Raw genomic sequence first — 15,996 nt, forward strand, 5'->3', positions numbered from 1 at the left:
GCCGGGCGTGCGTGCTTGCGGGCCGCGCTCTCCGACTCGCGCTTCTTCTTGGTGTGCATGTGCTTCCTGACCTTCATCCAGTCGCTCATGGTGTCGGGCTACCTGAGCAGCGTCATCACCACCATCGAGCGGAGGTACAGCCTSAAGAGCTCCGAGTCGGGGCTGCTCGTGAGCTGCTTCGACGTGGGCAGCCTCGTCGTCGTCGTCTTCATCAGCTACTTYGGCGGGCGCGGGCGGAGGCCGCTCTGGCTCGCCGTGGGCGGCTTCTTCATCGCGCTGGGCGCCGCGCTCTTCTCCTTGCCGCACTTCATCTCGCCGCCCTACCAGATCCAGGAGCTCAACGCGTCCGTGAGCAACGAGGGCCTGTGCCTGACGGGCAACGGCAGCGCCAAGGAGCCCGCCGAGTCGCCGGCCTGCGCCAAGGACTCCGGCGGCAGCGGTCACTCCCTCTACGTGGCTCTCTTCATTTGCGCCCAGATCCTCATCGGCATGGGCTCCACACCCATCTACACCTTGGGACCAACCTACCTAGATGATAATGTCAAGAAGGAAAACGCCTCGCTTTACCTAGGTAAGGCGTGGGAGCAAACGCTAAAACTCACATCTTTCCATGCAGGTGCCGCTTAAAGATCCTTCTGCCCCATACGATGTCTGGGCTGTCCTTCCCTCGTGCAGGAAACTGGAGGTGAACTTGCCATCCTTTCCTGTACTGTAGTGTTTTCTTCCCGGTGTTACAGAGCCGTGAACAGTAGTAGCAGGTGAAACGAGGAGCGTGTGTGTAAGAGTGACTGTGCTACGTAGGGAGCTGGGAACGACTTAAAAACACTGATAAAACTGTAAGTAAGTAAAGCATCCCGGACAAAGCGCTCCGTTCCCGGGGCACCAGTGACACCTGACAAGGGACAGTTCTCCTGCTGGTTCATAACCAGCACCAGGGGCAGGTTTGGCAGGTGCAGAGAGTCGCTCCGATCCAGAAAGGGGTTTCTCGGAGAAGCAGGTGCCAAACTTCCCCATGACTTAGAGGTTATAAGTAACTGCATTTTTTTTTTTTAATATAATACGCATAATGCATAAGGAGATTCTCTGTGCTCTGAATTTGCATTAGTATCTAGCTGATTTTGTGAGAAATGAATCTCACTCCATCAAACTGCTTTTGAAGGAGGGGAGGCACTAACTGGTCCAAGGTTTGGCTGCTCAGCATCATCACTTGCAGTCGATCTCTGGACTGGCCTTGGAGATAGCATCATTCTGTGCAAAGCATTCACCAAAGGAATACGCTCGGTGCGTGCTTAACCTCAGTAAGCAGCAGCAGTCCATCTGGATCACTCTTTTCCCCTGCTTTTGATGTGTTCTCCAGCAATTTTGGCTATTCCCCGAGCCGTTTTAAAGCCAGTTCTTTGTGCAGTGCCTTGAGAAAGCCTGAGGCATTGCTGGATTTCAGGAGGAAAGAGAGGTATTCACTGTATTTTTTTCTGTCATTTTCACAGCGTTGTCTGATGAAATATTGAATAGGCAGCAGAGGATTTTCCCTTCCTCCTGCACCTTGGAGAAAGGTTATCTGCTATGGAAGTTTAAACTAACCTTGCTGGCACTAAGAATAAAGTAAAAATAAGTCTTCTTGTGATTTGTAGCTGCAGTTTGGAAGGGTAAAAAGAGGACCACTACTTTTGTTGGCTAGTGGTTTCACACAGACACCTCTGGGGAAGAAGAAGGAGATGGAGAGGCTCTAAAGGACACCGGAGGGTGAGAGGAGGAGGAAAATCCTCACCAGAGCAGGGAGCAAGGTCAGGGCTGGTGAAGCTGGACTTGCCTTTGAGTTAGCAGAGGGGAGAGACCCCAGCCGCTCTTCAGAGACCGTGTGTGACTGGTACGTAGGGCTGCACTGGGAATATCCTCACGGGTTTGGACTCCTCATGTAGCCCATCAGAAAAGTAAAGATTAGATACCCAGCTACAGTGCAAGTGAAAACTTTATACCAAGCAGCCAGCTGTGCTAGGCTCATAGGGAGAAGAATTAAAATGAACACACAGCACGTTTAAAACTTAAGTCAAGTAGATCACTTCCTTTCAGTCTTTAAGGCTAAGGAGTAAGTATTGCTTTCCTTTGGAAATCATGACAGTATTATTRTTAGTTTTTGCCAGTAGTTGAAAGTCTGAAACTTTTAAGTAGTCCAGGACTGAGGATTTGTCATTTAGAATTAGGCCAGTGACTTTCTGAGGGTCAGAAGAACCGGACTTGGAGCCGGAGAGCATCGCTTGGCACACTGGTGTGAGCAGACCTGGTTTGGGACCCGTTGCCGTGGTCTGGAATGTGCCCTGTCCTGTGGGAATGACGCAGGGCTGGAGGGACAGCGGGCAGGGACGCGCCGGAGGTGCCTGGGACGTGACTGCCGCTTGGCCAGCGCCACGGCTGCCGTTGTGCAATGCTTGTTTCTTAAGGCAGCGGGGTTGATGAGCGGGGCAAGTCAGGTCAGTGCTCTGGGGAYGTTAGATTCCTGTGTACGTGTAGGTCTGAGCACCTGGAAAGTGCAGGAGGGGGCTGGGGAAGTTCGGAAGTTTGGGAAAGAGAAGATAGACTAGRGGAACAGATCCCGTTCACATGAGAATGGACCTCAATGAGGAGAGAGAAGTTTGGGGAAAAAAAATGTAGTATCCTGTAATGCAAAACGGAAAATTCCTAGCGTATTTGTTCTTAAGSGTGCTTGCACTGTATTCTCTTTATATATATACATATACAATATATTGTGCTTATATGTATATAATATATTCCCATGAGAAGCATTTGTGTACAAGCATCCATGTTATCAAAGTTACAGCTCTTTAACTTTGCTCACTAGTTATCGGTCAGTAAGAGCCCCTCGGTATCACTAATCCTGATTCTGCAAAAACTCACCTTACGTGGCTGTCGAAGCTCTTTTATATTCCCAGTTAATCCAGCTCAGGGTTCGGGTGGTGCTAACATATCCTCTTAAGAGTAGGCCCGCAAGCTCCATGTGGACAGCTGTTTTAGCATTCCTGGCTGGAAGTCCTGCTCTCAAAAGGCACATTTGATGCGCGTACGTAGTCTCTTGGCTGCCCACACTCAGGTCCATCTGTCAGGGTGGCACGGTGCCAGGTTGCAAGGTGGAAGGTTATTTTAGCAATGCAGAGGTGCCAAGCAGGGCGTGTGGTTGGGCCACTCGCGTGGCAAAGGGCAGTCCCTGGGAAGCTTTGCCTTCATGAAAGCAGCACTACTCTTGTTTCCTGCAACCCCTTAGACCTGCTGGGACTGTGACACYGTGATGCTGACTATGAGACCATGTGTGGTATAGGACAAGTCCTGATGTTAACAAGTTTGAAGGAAATACAAGAACCGAGTCTCTCAATCACAGATAAGCCAGAATGGCAGTTGCACACTTCATCTCCAGACTGACCACCCACTATGTTGTTTTTGTGTGTTTAGTGCATTTTGTGCATCAAAACTTAAAGGCAATGTAGTTTTCTAGAGATCCAGTARTTTGTGCTGAATAGCTTTGGACAGCACTTGGTGACTACGCATTGTAAAAGCTGTTCTTAAAATGCTGTAAAAGGGGAGATTTATTAGTGACATTGTATTGCCTGAATAGATTTCCTAATACTATGCTTGTTTTGCAAATAACAAAACAAAGAAATACTGCATTAATAAATACGTGTCACCCATGAGGAGTGCCTTTTACCTGTACCCTCTGAAAAGTGACTAGTGGATGAGTTAGTGTTTGTGCTAAAGATGATGATGTGTGTTCAGATTCCATATTGTCTAAGCTGCTAATGAAGGGCTACAAGGAAAGGGACTAAGCCAATCTAATTTAATGTAGGCTTTGTTGGGTTTTGGTAGCGTACAAGAATTACAAATGCAAAGAAAGAACTTTTAGGAGAGAATATATGAAAAATAGGAGAAATCTGTGTCAGTATAGTTGACAGAGATCATGGCATGAGATGAAGAAAACAGAAAGTCCTTTCCTAACCTGAAGGAAGAGTGAATATTTAGGTTGTTTCCAAAAGGACATGAGCTCTGGCATTGTCTTCACAAGGAGCATTTATGGGCTGCTGTTTCTAACATTAGGTCGCCCTTCCAGTGAGGCTCTATTCCATGTGGAAACCACCTTCCTGGTAGTATTTTACAGCTGCCTACTCTGTGTACCCGCCATGGTGTTCTTCACAGTCTGCTCAAAAGCCTGCACATGTGTTTCCAGTTCTCCTAGCTGTATTGCTGTGCTTCTAGTTGCATCCACCTCTAGATGCTCTTCCCCCTGGAAGGAGTGGGAAGGCCGGGGAAGTGTCCCACTTGTCCCACTGGGACACCCTCCAGCTTCGCCCGCTGCCTCCTGGGGTGCCCAGTGATCGGGCTCTCCGTAAGGAAATCCAGACCATGGTGCTGCTTTCACTGGTACCTTTTGCCCTGGCTGCTTTGGGGGTTGTGCCGGGCTAAGCAGCACATGCCCCTGGAGGGCAAGAGCTGRAGCCCGGTGAGGACATTCAGCCCGTTATGTCTGTTGTGTGACCGCTGCCGCTTTCCAAGGGAGAAGCACCTTTCCAGCTGGCCGGGAGGGACGATCCAGAAGGAGTGAGACAGCTGACAGTATCTGAGTTTATTCTCACCATGTGAGCCCTTGTGGCGCACRCTGAATGTGCTTCATGCTATCCGATACAGGGACAGGCTGCTTCCCACAGGGTTTCTCAACACTGATCCCTACAGTTGTTAAGTTCTACAGACAAAGTGCATTTATTTTTTACAACCACCCTGACAGCATGCTGTGCTTTATGAATCAGAAGGACATTGAAGCTGCATCTGGCAAAAATGTGGACTTTTTTTTTGTGCTTRTGGTATTTCACATGTAACAGAGCAGCATGCTGAAACTTATTCCCCAGATTCAGGAATTTCATTCATCTGAGTGAAAGCCACATCTTCATTTAACCAAAGGCTAACTCTAAAAGCAGGTCTTCTGTAGAAACCTGTTTTGCTTCTCTGGCATTTCTTTACATGATGTTTTTACGTTAAAATGCTGCTGAGGCATTGGGCAAGATTCCTTACAGGGATTTAAAGTACCACTGTGTGGTTTTCCAGCCCTGTATTACAGCTGAGATGAGAGAAGCAGGTCATTTCTACTATTCCTCTTCACATTAGCTTCCCCCGCTGCCGTGGGATTGATAACATTTCTCCAAAGTGAAATCCTGAGCTATAGTCCGTGGTGTTCAGAGGAAGCTCTGCAGCCCCAGGCTCATGCGGCGGCGTGCGGGACGAGATCCGCAGGCTCCGGGATGCAGCGGCGGGAGCGCTGGCTCCGCGCTGCCAGCGCAGCCTCCCCGGGGCTCTCCTGGCTCTGCTCCTCGCTGTGGCATCCGTCACCCGCGGCTCCGTGGCCCCTGAGCCAGCGGCAGGGCATCACTTGGAGTGACCGGCAGCATGTCCCTTCGCTAGGGCACGGAGACGCCTGCGTGSCACCTTCCCAACTGGCCCTTTTCTTTTGCTGTAGATCCCCAGCAGAGCTCGAGGCAGGAAAGTGGTCTTGAAGAAACAGTTTCTTAGTGCCTTCTTTTTTCCTCAGCAACTGCAGGCTTGGGATCTAGTATCTAAGCTCCCTGTGCCTGGAAGCTTTATCTGTCTGCTTGATACACTGATCATTCTGTGAAGAGTCACCAAAACTACTGCAAAAGGGGTTGAGAGGCTTGTGTTTCTTCCAGATTGCCTTGACTGTCATTCAGTAGCTGCTTTATCACCTAGATCTAATTGCCCTTAGAGTGCTTATACAGCCAAAAGGGAGCAGGAAGTCAGCTGGCTTCTTAGTTCAAAGTTAAACAGTTAAGAGACGATTCTCTCTACCATCTCATTCAAAGATACACAGCTCTGCTGTGTAGGAAGTATAGGCAGTTACCCCAAACMGACTTGCCCTGCTGTTTCTCCATGATGGCCAGCATCAAACTGTATTGATCAAGAATGCTTGAATTAGGGGAATGGGTTCCCATCTATACATTTTATAAAGGCAGAGCATTAATTCCACCATATGATATCTTTCTTTAGCCTCATGTTTGCTTTTTTTTTAAAAAAATGATCTATTTTAAGTCCTTTTCATCCTGGTAGCATTTTACAAAGCCTAAGGAAGCCACTCAGGAAGCATCAGCTCGGTTTTGTTATTTTGTTTTTTAAATGCTTACCACAACTTGAAGATGATGTTAGCATGAAACATGCATGACCCTACAAAGGCGGCCCATGGCTCCGTCAGCTCCTGTCGTGGTGGTTTCCCCCGATGACTCTCATGGTAAATATGGGTTTTAGCTCCACGTCTCACAGCTGTGGGAACGGAAGAGCCCGCTTGGAGCAAGCAGGATGATCGTCCTTCCTGTGAATCATCACCAGAATTGCCAGAGTTTCAGCTCCAGGTCCAAGGGGACCTCTGCAAACCCACCAGCAGCACCAGGGGACGTGAAGGGTTGTTGGGGCTGTAACCTGAGTCACAGGAACCAGAGGGGAATGGGTAGAGGGGATGACTGTGCAAGAAGTGAGGACCTTCCGAGTCCTTCTGTAGTTTCATGAAGAGCTTGTCTTTGTAATGAAGTCAGTTTGGGTTATAACTTGTTTGTTTCTCTTAACTGAATTTAGGAGATAGGTCTATGGGTTTTGCTTGTTTGCTTGTTTCTCCCCTGAGCACGCAGTGRTTTTGGCACTAATGTGTTGGACTGTCTGGTCACGTTGTCTGGAGTTAGCAAAGTTAACAAAAATTAGCTATTTTTGTGCTGCTGTTTGCACCTGGTGGTTTAGTGGGAAAGCAGAGCTTCTCATGCAGGTGAACAGCCTCCGTGGCAGCAAAGACACATTGCAGCAGCACAAAACACTGCACTTAGTGGTGAATTATGTTCTAACTTGTGGCATGATGAGTTTGGAAGAGAGGCTGTTGGGGAAAAAAAAAGTGCATGTTTACACTGGTGATTTGAAGAAGTTGACATAAAAATTACTGAAAGAGAATGGAAAATTAAATATGTAATAATAATAATATATAATAAAAATACTGAAAGAGAACTATGAAGTACTTGCAAAACAGTGCTGCGTGTTAACTAATTCTGTATCCCTGTTCTGTTCCTTTCTGATTTTGGTCTCCATTTCCAATACAGCTTTTTTTTTTTTCTTTTTCAATAACTTTCTTTTCTTTAATTGGCTTCTTGGCGTATTTTTGGTTGCTGCCTTTTTTTCCCTGCATACATTGATTTTAACACTATTTTTCCCCATCGCACCAAGCTCAGCAGGACCATCAATATGCCAGTTTTCAAACCCTCTACTCCTACTCCCCTCGGTGCTTACAGAATTAGACTGAAAGCTTGAAGAGTTTATCAGCATGGGTTTTTTTTTTTTTGTTTTTTTGAAACCAGGGCTGCTCTGAAACTGGGTGGCTGCTTCTCAGTTGACTGAATTTAGCAAGCTCGTGTTTTGGCAACTGCTTTCCATATTTATCTGTCTGCTTGCAGCCGGTTTCAGCAGGAAGAGGGAAGGGAAGGTTTGGCAGCAGTGGCCCAGGCCGGGCACTTGTGTGGTCCAAGGTGCCTGTGGGGGCAGAGCCAGAGGGGCTTCGGACCAGCTGGTGCCTGGTGGTGCCGAGTGCGGCAGGAGGGCTGAAGATGCTGCCTTTAAGTTTCTCCGGAGTCCTGGAAAACCCCTGGCGRAACTGAGGAATTTGGAAGATGGAAAGTACAGTGAAGCTCTGCATCCACCCACGCGCTCCTTCCCCCTAGCCCAGGATTTTCCACTCCTGCCTGGTCCTTCCAGGCCAGTGTGTGGACCGTGGACCGTAGAGTATCCCTGGGATTTCCTTAGCTTTATTTTAGCTATTTAGCTATAGTAGCTTATTTTAAAAATAATGCCAAAATGATGTGCCAATGTGTGAGTTTTTAATCTGGATTTATATTTCAGTTTGCTGCTTCATTCCAGGGAGTGGAATAGAAGTGTAGTGGTGAGTGCAGTCTTCCAAAGTGCAGATGAGTTCAGTCATAACCTGCCCGTTTACCAAAAGTAAAGTACTCAGCCACTACATGATGCGGTGGGGTCTAGTTTCTGTAAACCCGACGAGTGATTTTTATCAGCTTGATTTAATACAGCTGTCTAGTGACAGAAGTAGCGAGGGCATCCCCAGGGAAACGTTGTCACCCTGGGGGAACATGGATAATACAGGAGGTTGTGAGTCTGCAGTATGTTAGCGCTGATGCACACAAATTCAGACATTTAGCTGGTAAGTTATGTAACCGGCCTGAAATAGGAATTTTGAGAATATTAACTTTCTTTTTTAATAGCATGGCGGAGGAAGGACTTTAGGGAACTTGGAGATAAGTTTGTGGTATTTTTGATACCTCCATTGCAATTGGAGGCATGTTGGTCCTGTTACATATGGAGAGTAAAAAAAGCTCTGAACTCAGCTCTGCATCACTCTAATGTAATGCCATACCTTAAATAACTTTTCAACAGCAGAGCAAGAGAGTGAATTGATGCTTGAAGGAAGAGCTATACCCTAAAATTAGTTCCTAAATAGCGAGTGCGCTGCCTTGAGAAGCTCTGTATATTCACGGGCCTTGGTGCCCGAGTATTTCCCCAGGGCAGTGATTATAATGGCAGAGATACTGCTGGCCTGGGTGAGAACTCMGGCTGCAGAAGGAAAGTGGCTGTGAATTGGCAGTCACAGCCATACATTTAATCCCATGGCTTTTCCAGAAGCACTGGAAGARGAGAAGGGAGATGAGCACTTCTCAAATGGGAGCCTCTGAGTTTGGGAGTGCTTTTGCACCTGAGTCTGTCCACAAGGTAAAAAGAAATCCTGACCTTATTAGCACTTGCTCTTTGTCTTGCTTAATATGTTTTAGCGAAGGATTTTTGCTTAGACTTGAAAGATTTTTGTGCTTACTGGGTTTCACGGACGATTACTCCAACTTTGGGCAGTTGGAAGCACTGCAAATGGCAAGTAGGGAGGCATTTCACCCTGAAACACAAAAAAAAGAAAAAACCCTTCAAAGAGTGAGTGAGGCAGCTGCCTTCCAGGTTGTTCATACATTTGTGATAATTAAAAGATCAGCCTTCTGTGTGAAACGTGGTAACACTGATTGACGGATCTTTGTCAAGCCAGCTAATGGGAAAGGAGGTGAGAACGCTGTTAAACCTACCAAATCAGAAGCCTTGGGTGCATTTACACCTTCTCAGCCAAAGCAGAAACTCTCAGCCAAAACAAGGCTCAGTTTACTGGAGAAAACCAGAAGAATTTATGAGCTAATGTAGATTTGTTACACTGATGTAGTTAGAACAGCTACTCTCCTACTTACTCTTTCGGTAAGCAGTAACATTTTAAGTTGTAGGATTGAGTGTTCAGGTAATGCAAAAATAAACTGCTTACAAGCAAATAGATGTCCAATTAATTTCCCTTCATCCCAMTTCCCCTCTCCCTCCCCTCCTCACCGAAAGTAAATCCTACAAGAGAAGATCTTACAGTGGGTCTGATACAGTCRAGTGCTTCAGAGCAAACTTGAGGCTCTAATTCTCAGACTTGTTCTGTCTGTTTTCATATAAAACTTGAGCATTACGGAGGCTAAAGAAAAGATCTACCATAAGTGATAGCTTCAGGATAGGTGCAAAATAACTTTTATTGTTTGCCCATGTCAGGTTACACAGGTCTCCTATGTATTGCCTCAGATTTGGCCACCTTCTTTTAGGAGGACAAGAGGTGACTGGGACTGAATGACCATTGAGAGGAGCTTGGTAGCCACGAAGCAGACAGACATCCTAGGCCTCGAGCCAGCAGCTTTTTGTTCCAGTTGTGCCTGGCAGGAGCAACACAGTGTAGGATATGAAGAAGGCAGTAAGTTTCCCTTGCCTATTTCAATAAAACATCCAGAGTAGTTATTTTGAGGTAGTAAACCTTGGCTGTGGGCATTAGGATTTCTCTGAAGTCCAGCTGCTGGCTTGAGCAACTCTTCCAGGGCTGGATTAATCCCCGTTCGCATGGCCTGTCCAGAGATATTAGAAGAATTAGTTGCATAATATCAGAGGAGGTGGTAGTGTAACTTGCTGCTGTGTCAGTGCCTTGCTGCTCTGTTAGGATTATTTCCTACTGCTTTTGCGCTGCCATGGCTTGGGAAGCTGGTGGAAATCAGGATGCAGAGTGTGAGGTGCACTGTTGTATTCTCATAGGCAGAAGACCGAGAAGTAATGCAGTTCTGCCCTTGAATATAGGCTACACTGCATTCTTAAATTAAAAACGAAGGATTTGCTGTCTTTTTTTGTTCTTTTCACTAGCAAAATGGCTTATATCTGGGAGATGTGACAGCTGGTTGTTTCCTGCTGTAGGAGAAGCGACTTGAGGAATATCTGTGTGGGTGTGATGATACAAGACAGCCTCAAATACAACCCCTTGGTTATATGCTGCATACTCTCGTTATATGTAGTGCCAAAATAGACAGTAATCTTCTTACGTGGGATTGTGAAGCAAGTAATAATAGAGCACAAGTCAGTATCATCAGTTCAGAGACGTTTTTTCTGATAAACGTATTGTCATTTACATTTGCTAGGTTCTTTAGCACTTCCTGATCTTTATATTAGCCAAGTCCCTCATCCCAGCTAGAACCATTAATGTTTCACAGTAGTAACGCCAACTGCAATCAAGTCCTCTTGGTACTGCTATTCCTAGCTGGTGCACTGCCTTTAAAAAGGCCTCTGAGATTTCCAGTTGTGTAATTCAGGTTGTTTCCTAATGCAAGAAATTCAGATGAAGGAAAACCATAAGTACTTGGAGTCTGAATAAATTGTTTCAGCTGCCTTAGGAGGAACCCTGAGAAGGTGATTCCTGCTATCTGCAGGCTGCCCGGCTCGCTTAGGAAATTCAAAGGTGGCTGCTGTACAGCAGGGCACACAGGCTAAACATCTGCTGGAGAAGAGAAGCAGTTAAGGCAGAAAGGAAGATCCGAAGGTATTTATTTAATAGAAATGCCTTTGGACTTCGGAAGACCAGAGTCATGATAACTTGCTCCTCTCTTCTAATTCTTACGTGTGGCATCTGACGAATGTTCAAGGGAGAGAAGCTTTCCAGCAAGGTCAGTAAATCACAGCTGTCTATAGGCACTTTCATGTTCCTGCTGAAGATAATGAGACTGTACCTGAGAGCTGAACGGCAGCAGGATCTGTAAAGCTGCAAACAACCCTTTGTTTTATACCAAATTTATTTAAGTAATGTGAACTAGTGGATTGTTAAGAATCTGTCAAGTCAGCAAAACGATCAGAGAAAATTAAAGCAGGATGTTCATTCTTATCTTGTATAACTAGTTTGCAAAAGTGGTACAATTTTTCTTAATCTGCATTTGATGGTAAAATTTTGATGGTGAGAGTCTTTTTTTGTGTAAAAAAAYGATGATCAGTGTATACTTGCGTACATATTTTAGTATTATGAAGTATGTCCTTGCACCTTAATTGTTAATTTCAGTTTTTCATTTCTGTCTGCATTCATTCTTGGGTGGAAAATATGTAAAATGTCCTATTTGAAGATCAGAGTCCGCATATCTCATCTTGCTCTGGCTTTCAGCTGGTATTCTATTATCCATATTCTATTTCTAGAATATTTAGACTCTGTAAGGAGAGCAAGATTTTGCTCACATGGAGGATACCCTCCCTGTAACTTCAGGCTTACTGGGGTTGACATCTCGTAGATATTTCAGTAATGGACTTCAGCAACATATATTAATAAAAGGATGAATCTTGTGCTGACTTACTATTTGTGCAGTACCACTAATACAGCACAGTTTTGGATGTACCTGGAATTACAGGGAATTAGGATAAATATAAGGGACAATCCACAGGCTTTTCAGTTTTGTTTAGAATTACTTGTGTTTAGGTAACTCTGCCACTTCTACGTRTAAGTGGTATCTGTTCAAATAGCTTTATTGTTGGCTTTTGGGAGCCAGCTTTTGTATCAAATTGCATTTCTTACATTGTTGTGTGGATGGTCTATAACTAAACACATTCAGATTTTGAAAATATTGTTGAGTTAAAGTACTCTTATTGCATAGTATTATATGACCAAAGAGTTAGATATGAAAGAAATTACTTTCTCTAAGGAATAAGTCAAGGTACTGGATTAGGATCATAGTGTTTAATGATTATTTATGTGACAAGGAAAAAGCTGAACAAAAACATCTGAATTTTGTTTTTTTTTTCTATTTTGTTGAACTTTTAAGTATATAATACTTTAAACCCTTAGTCATCTGGGATTCTCTCCAGCTGAATGTTAGTAATACTGTGGTAATAACTCCTTGGTAAATGAACATAAAGAGTTGAATCCTGAATTACAGGCTTCCTTATATGCTTCACAGCGTCGCTGTTGTTAACATAATGCCCAAAGGATTATTTGGACGTGAATCAGCTCCCCAGGCCCCTTTTCCTTATGGCAGCACCTTGGCTTTATCAGCCGGTGGATCCGTTTCSCTGTCACTCCTGTGTAACCGGTGGCTGCCACCACCAAGGAGGCTTCTCAGGGCAGGAGCACCCTAACATTGGTGCTTGTGAAGTGCCCCACGGAGCCCCAAGTCACATCTGCCTCCAGGGGCTTCTTTGCACATTGAGAAGCAGTYGTAGCCACATCGGATGTTCTGTGCGTGAAATTCTAACAACTGCCTAAAACCACTGCTACTTACTTTTTTTTCCCCTCCCTTTCTTTTTAATGATATTTAGCTGATTACCTCCTGTATTTTTAGTATTTTTAGTATTTTTTAGTATTTTGTGAGAGACGACTTTTGCTTTTATCATATTTGCAATCATGACTTAGCTTCCCTGTTGCACGTCTTCTGGTGGAAGGAACATATTTCTTTCTCTTCCTCCTTTCGTTTCTTTTCAAAAGTATCTCTTGAAAAACATTTTAATATTGTGTTCCATTATCCTCACTGAGATGACTGCAGAAGAGATGATTAACATCATCACTAGGAGGAAGTCTAAGTTTGTTTTTAAAGGGGCAGGGAATGCTGTAGGACTAACTCGAGGCTATCTGTCTTGTCAGACACTGTATGAATATTTTAAGAATATTTTTGAATATTTTTTCAAATATTATTGTGAGTGTCTGGAGTTTCTACCTTGTAGGTAGTATTACATGATCAATTTATATGCYTGCCTGCAAATCTAAATTTTAAGGGAATATGGTAATTAATAGCAATATATTATTGATTTACTTAAGTAGAATAGTAGCGAAATATAAAACCTATTTGGTTTTATATGACTTTGGATATTGGTCTGTATTTTGGCTGACTATGAGACATTCTACAAACTGAGGATGGAGTAGAATTTGRTCCTAACCTATCCACCTCAGATGGTTATTATATTTACATTACTCAGTTGCACTTCATATTGATGAGGATAAAATARCTCTTTTGGGGGGTTAATTTTACCATTCAAAACTAAGAATGTCTTGCATCAGCCTGGACATACCTTATCATAGATGCTTTTACAAGGGAAAAAAGAAGATTGATGGTACCTTAAAGATAAACTCCCTCATTCCTGGTCCTTTTTCAAAACTTTAGAACTTGATGCAAGAGTTTAACCTCCATCTATTCYCCCATGCTGATACCATGGAGCTGACTGGACATGCCTCTGTTTTAGCCAAATATCTGCAAATCCTGTGCTGGATTCTGTTGGAACTGGCTTGCCCACTCGCCTGGAATCTGACCTATGTGATAAGTAACTAAAATAGTATCTCAGAGACACGATAGCACAGACTTCATTATTTTATGTGGGATAATAATACAGAAAGTTGATCTTGCATCTTTCTATTAAGATGTCATTTACGATTCTCCTTGTAATGGTGCATTTTCAGCTGAAAAAGTAACATTGGTTTGTAAGCCTAACAGAACTCGGGGCTCCGTAGTGGGATCTGTAGACTAATTTTTATCCTGGATTARTACTAGCCTCTAAAATTATTATTGGCACATGTAATAGGTAGAGTCCAGACTAGATTAAAAGCCTTGTCCTGACCTTGGCTAGGCATAACCTGATCTGTATTGTAGGGATCTTATGTTTGCTGTTTTCAGTTTTAAATATTATAGATGGGAAACTTACAGAAAACCTTCCAACCCATTTTTCTGGCATTTGAGTCCTTGATTAGAGAAAATACTGATCCGTGCACATAACCTTTGTTCAGTGCAGCACTCAGGTGTGTTCAAGCTCCACCTATTAACAGAAATATATATACAGTTTTCAGGACATTAATGAATGGTTGCCTTTCAATCAGACAGATTTTGTCATTTTGTTTCTGTATTAACAGAGACAGACTGAAAAATATTTTTAAATGACACATATTCTTTGTTTGAATTGGGTTACAAATCCCTTTTATCTCAATAGAGTCCCAGGATTTTGCAGGTGTCATCAGACTCATTAACAGATGACAACTTAAAATGGAAAAGGATTCGATCATCTCCCATAATAAACCTCCTATTGCTCTGTGACAGAACAGTCCTTCTCATGGCATCTTGTGTGGAAGATCCCTGCAGACATCCTCGTGGTGCTGCCAAACTCGTGTCGTTCTGCCTTACCTCACACACTCCACTTTCATCTCTGAAAAGCAGTGGAAGTCAAGTCCATGCTGAAGTGTTCATAGCATAGTCTGCTTTCAGGTACTGGGATGATGAATGTGCTATGAAATATTGAAAACATTGTGTAGAATAACCTTTGAGATTAAGTGCCATGCTTTCTTTCATTGACTGGCACAGAGGGAGATGGATATTTTATCCTRATAAGCCATTATTTTTGAGTGGACCAGAACATGTTACTCTTACAACAGAACGTCTAAGGTTTTTCATCTTAATATTTAAAGAGAAAGGAAGAGTCAGAGGGTAGGAATGCTATTGTATTCTTTTATAAGTGGCATTAAGTGGAAATAAGTAGATGTATAAAAATGTTAGCACGTAAAGTTATTTGAAGACACAATCAGGACAATATGTGTAAAAATAACATTTCTGGAACCTCATCTGCTTAGCAGAGGACAGTGCCTATTTTCAAGCCTAGTCTATCTTTAGTGTTAAAGGAAGCTTATACTCCTCTGCAACGATAGATACCTCTAGCTTTGTGGAATTAAGCTGGCCTTATTATTTATGTGTATATTTTTTAACTGTGATGTGGGAGCTTTTTTTAAATCTTTAAGATTAAAATGTGGTTGCTTGGCCTTTTTCACATCCTTCCTAAATCTAAGTTGGTATCAACTCGGTCATGACAACCCATACTGGGCACTGTGGAGGTCAAGTGCACAGGGACGCCCTTATGTTGGCAAAGGCACAAGGGAACCTCTGGAAGCTCCTTATTAGGGGAAAACTTGGGAGAGAAATTGAATGGACCAGTCAGGTGGTAATAGCTACAGTATTGTAGAGTTGTTGTGAATGTTTCATTCCTTCTTCAGAATCCCTCCGTAAACAAAAGACTTCTATTTTTCATTTGTTGGGAGTGGAATCAAGCATCAAAAGAGAAGCCTGCACGTAAAATGTGTGACATAGGTGAGTTTATTGAACAACTAGTTAGTAAATAATTTATCTCAAATCACCAGTCCTATTTTTGACCAGAGCAATATTCCTTAAACTGAGCAGTTTCGAAAGAAAGCCATATTCTGATTCCTGTGAAAATCTGTTTTTTTTTTTTGTCTATTTTGCTCTCTGTTATACTTATGTAAATGAGAATATAGTATGGTCTAAACTTTTGACTTTTTTTTGACTTGTTTTTGACTTTAAGTGCTGAGCCAGTTTATTTTCTGAGCAAACGTTTCTTTTTTCCATTATTGGGCAAGAATTAAAAAGTTAAAATTAAAGAAAAAATAAAGAAAATTAAAAATATTCTGTTGAACAGAAACTTTTTTGTTGGACACTTAAAAATGTACAATTGAAATGTAGGGAGTTTCCAACAAAGAAAAAGACTGGGTAAAGTTATGCCTATGAGTCTTGGGTTAAATATCCTGAAGTAAGAGCTGTTAGTAGTGTCCTTGAATCCCTT

The 15,996-nt window shown here is 43.4% G+C and overlaps 1 protein-coding gene across 1 annotated transcript in view; it reads left to right on the forward strand.

Moving 5' to 3' along the window:
* Nucleotides 1–9: 9 nt before the first annotated feature.
* The window catches only part of SLCO5A1 (solute carrier organic anion transporter family member 5A1), a gene marked incomplete at its 5' end in the record, with an annotated part of 64,016 nt that continues 48,029 nt past the window's right edge, over nucleotides 10–15,996 (forward strand). Inside the window, one exon of the mRNA XM_026035594.1 lies at nucleotides 10–571. Within this exon, the coding sequence (XP_025891379.1) occupies nucleotides 10–571 (562 nt within the window). The remainder of the gene's footprint in view (nucleotides 572–15,996) is intronic.

The sequence above is a fragment of the Nothoprocta perdicaria genome, unplaced genomic scaffold, assembly GCF_003342845.1.
Source record: "Nothoprocta perdicaria isolate Ctin4 unplaced genomic scaffold, notPer1 scaffold_162, whole genome shotgun sequence".
NCBI classification, from domain to species: domain Eukaryota; kingdom Metazoa; phylum Chordata; class Aves; order Tinamiformes; family Tinamidae; genus Nothoprocta; species Nothoprocta perdicaria.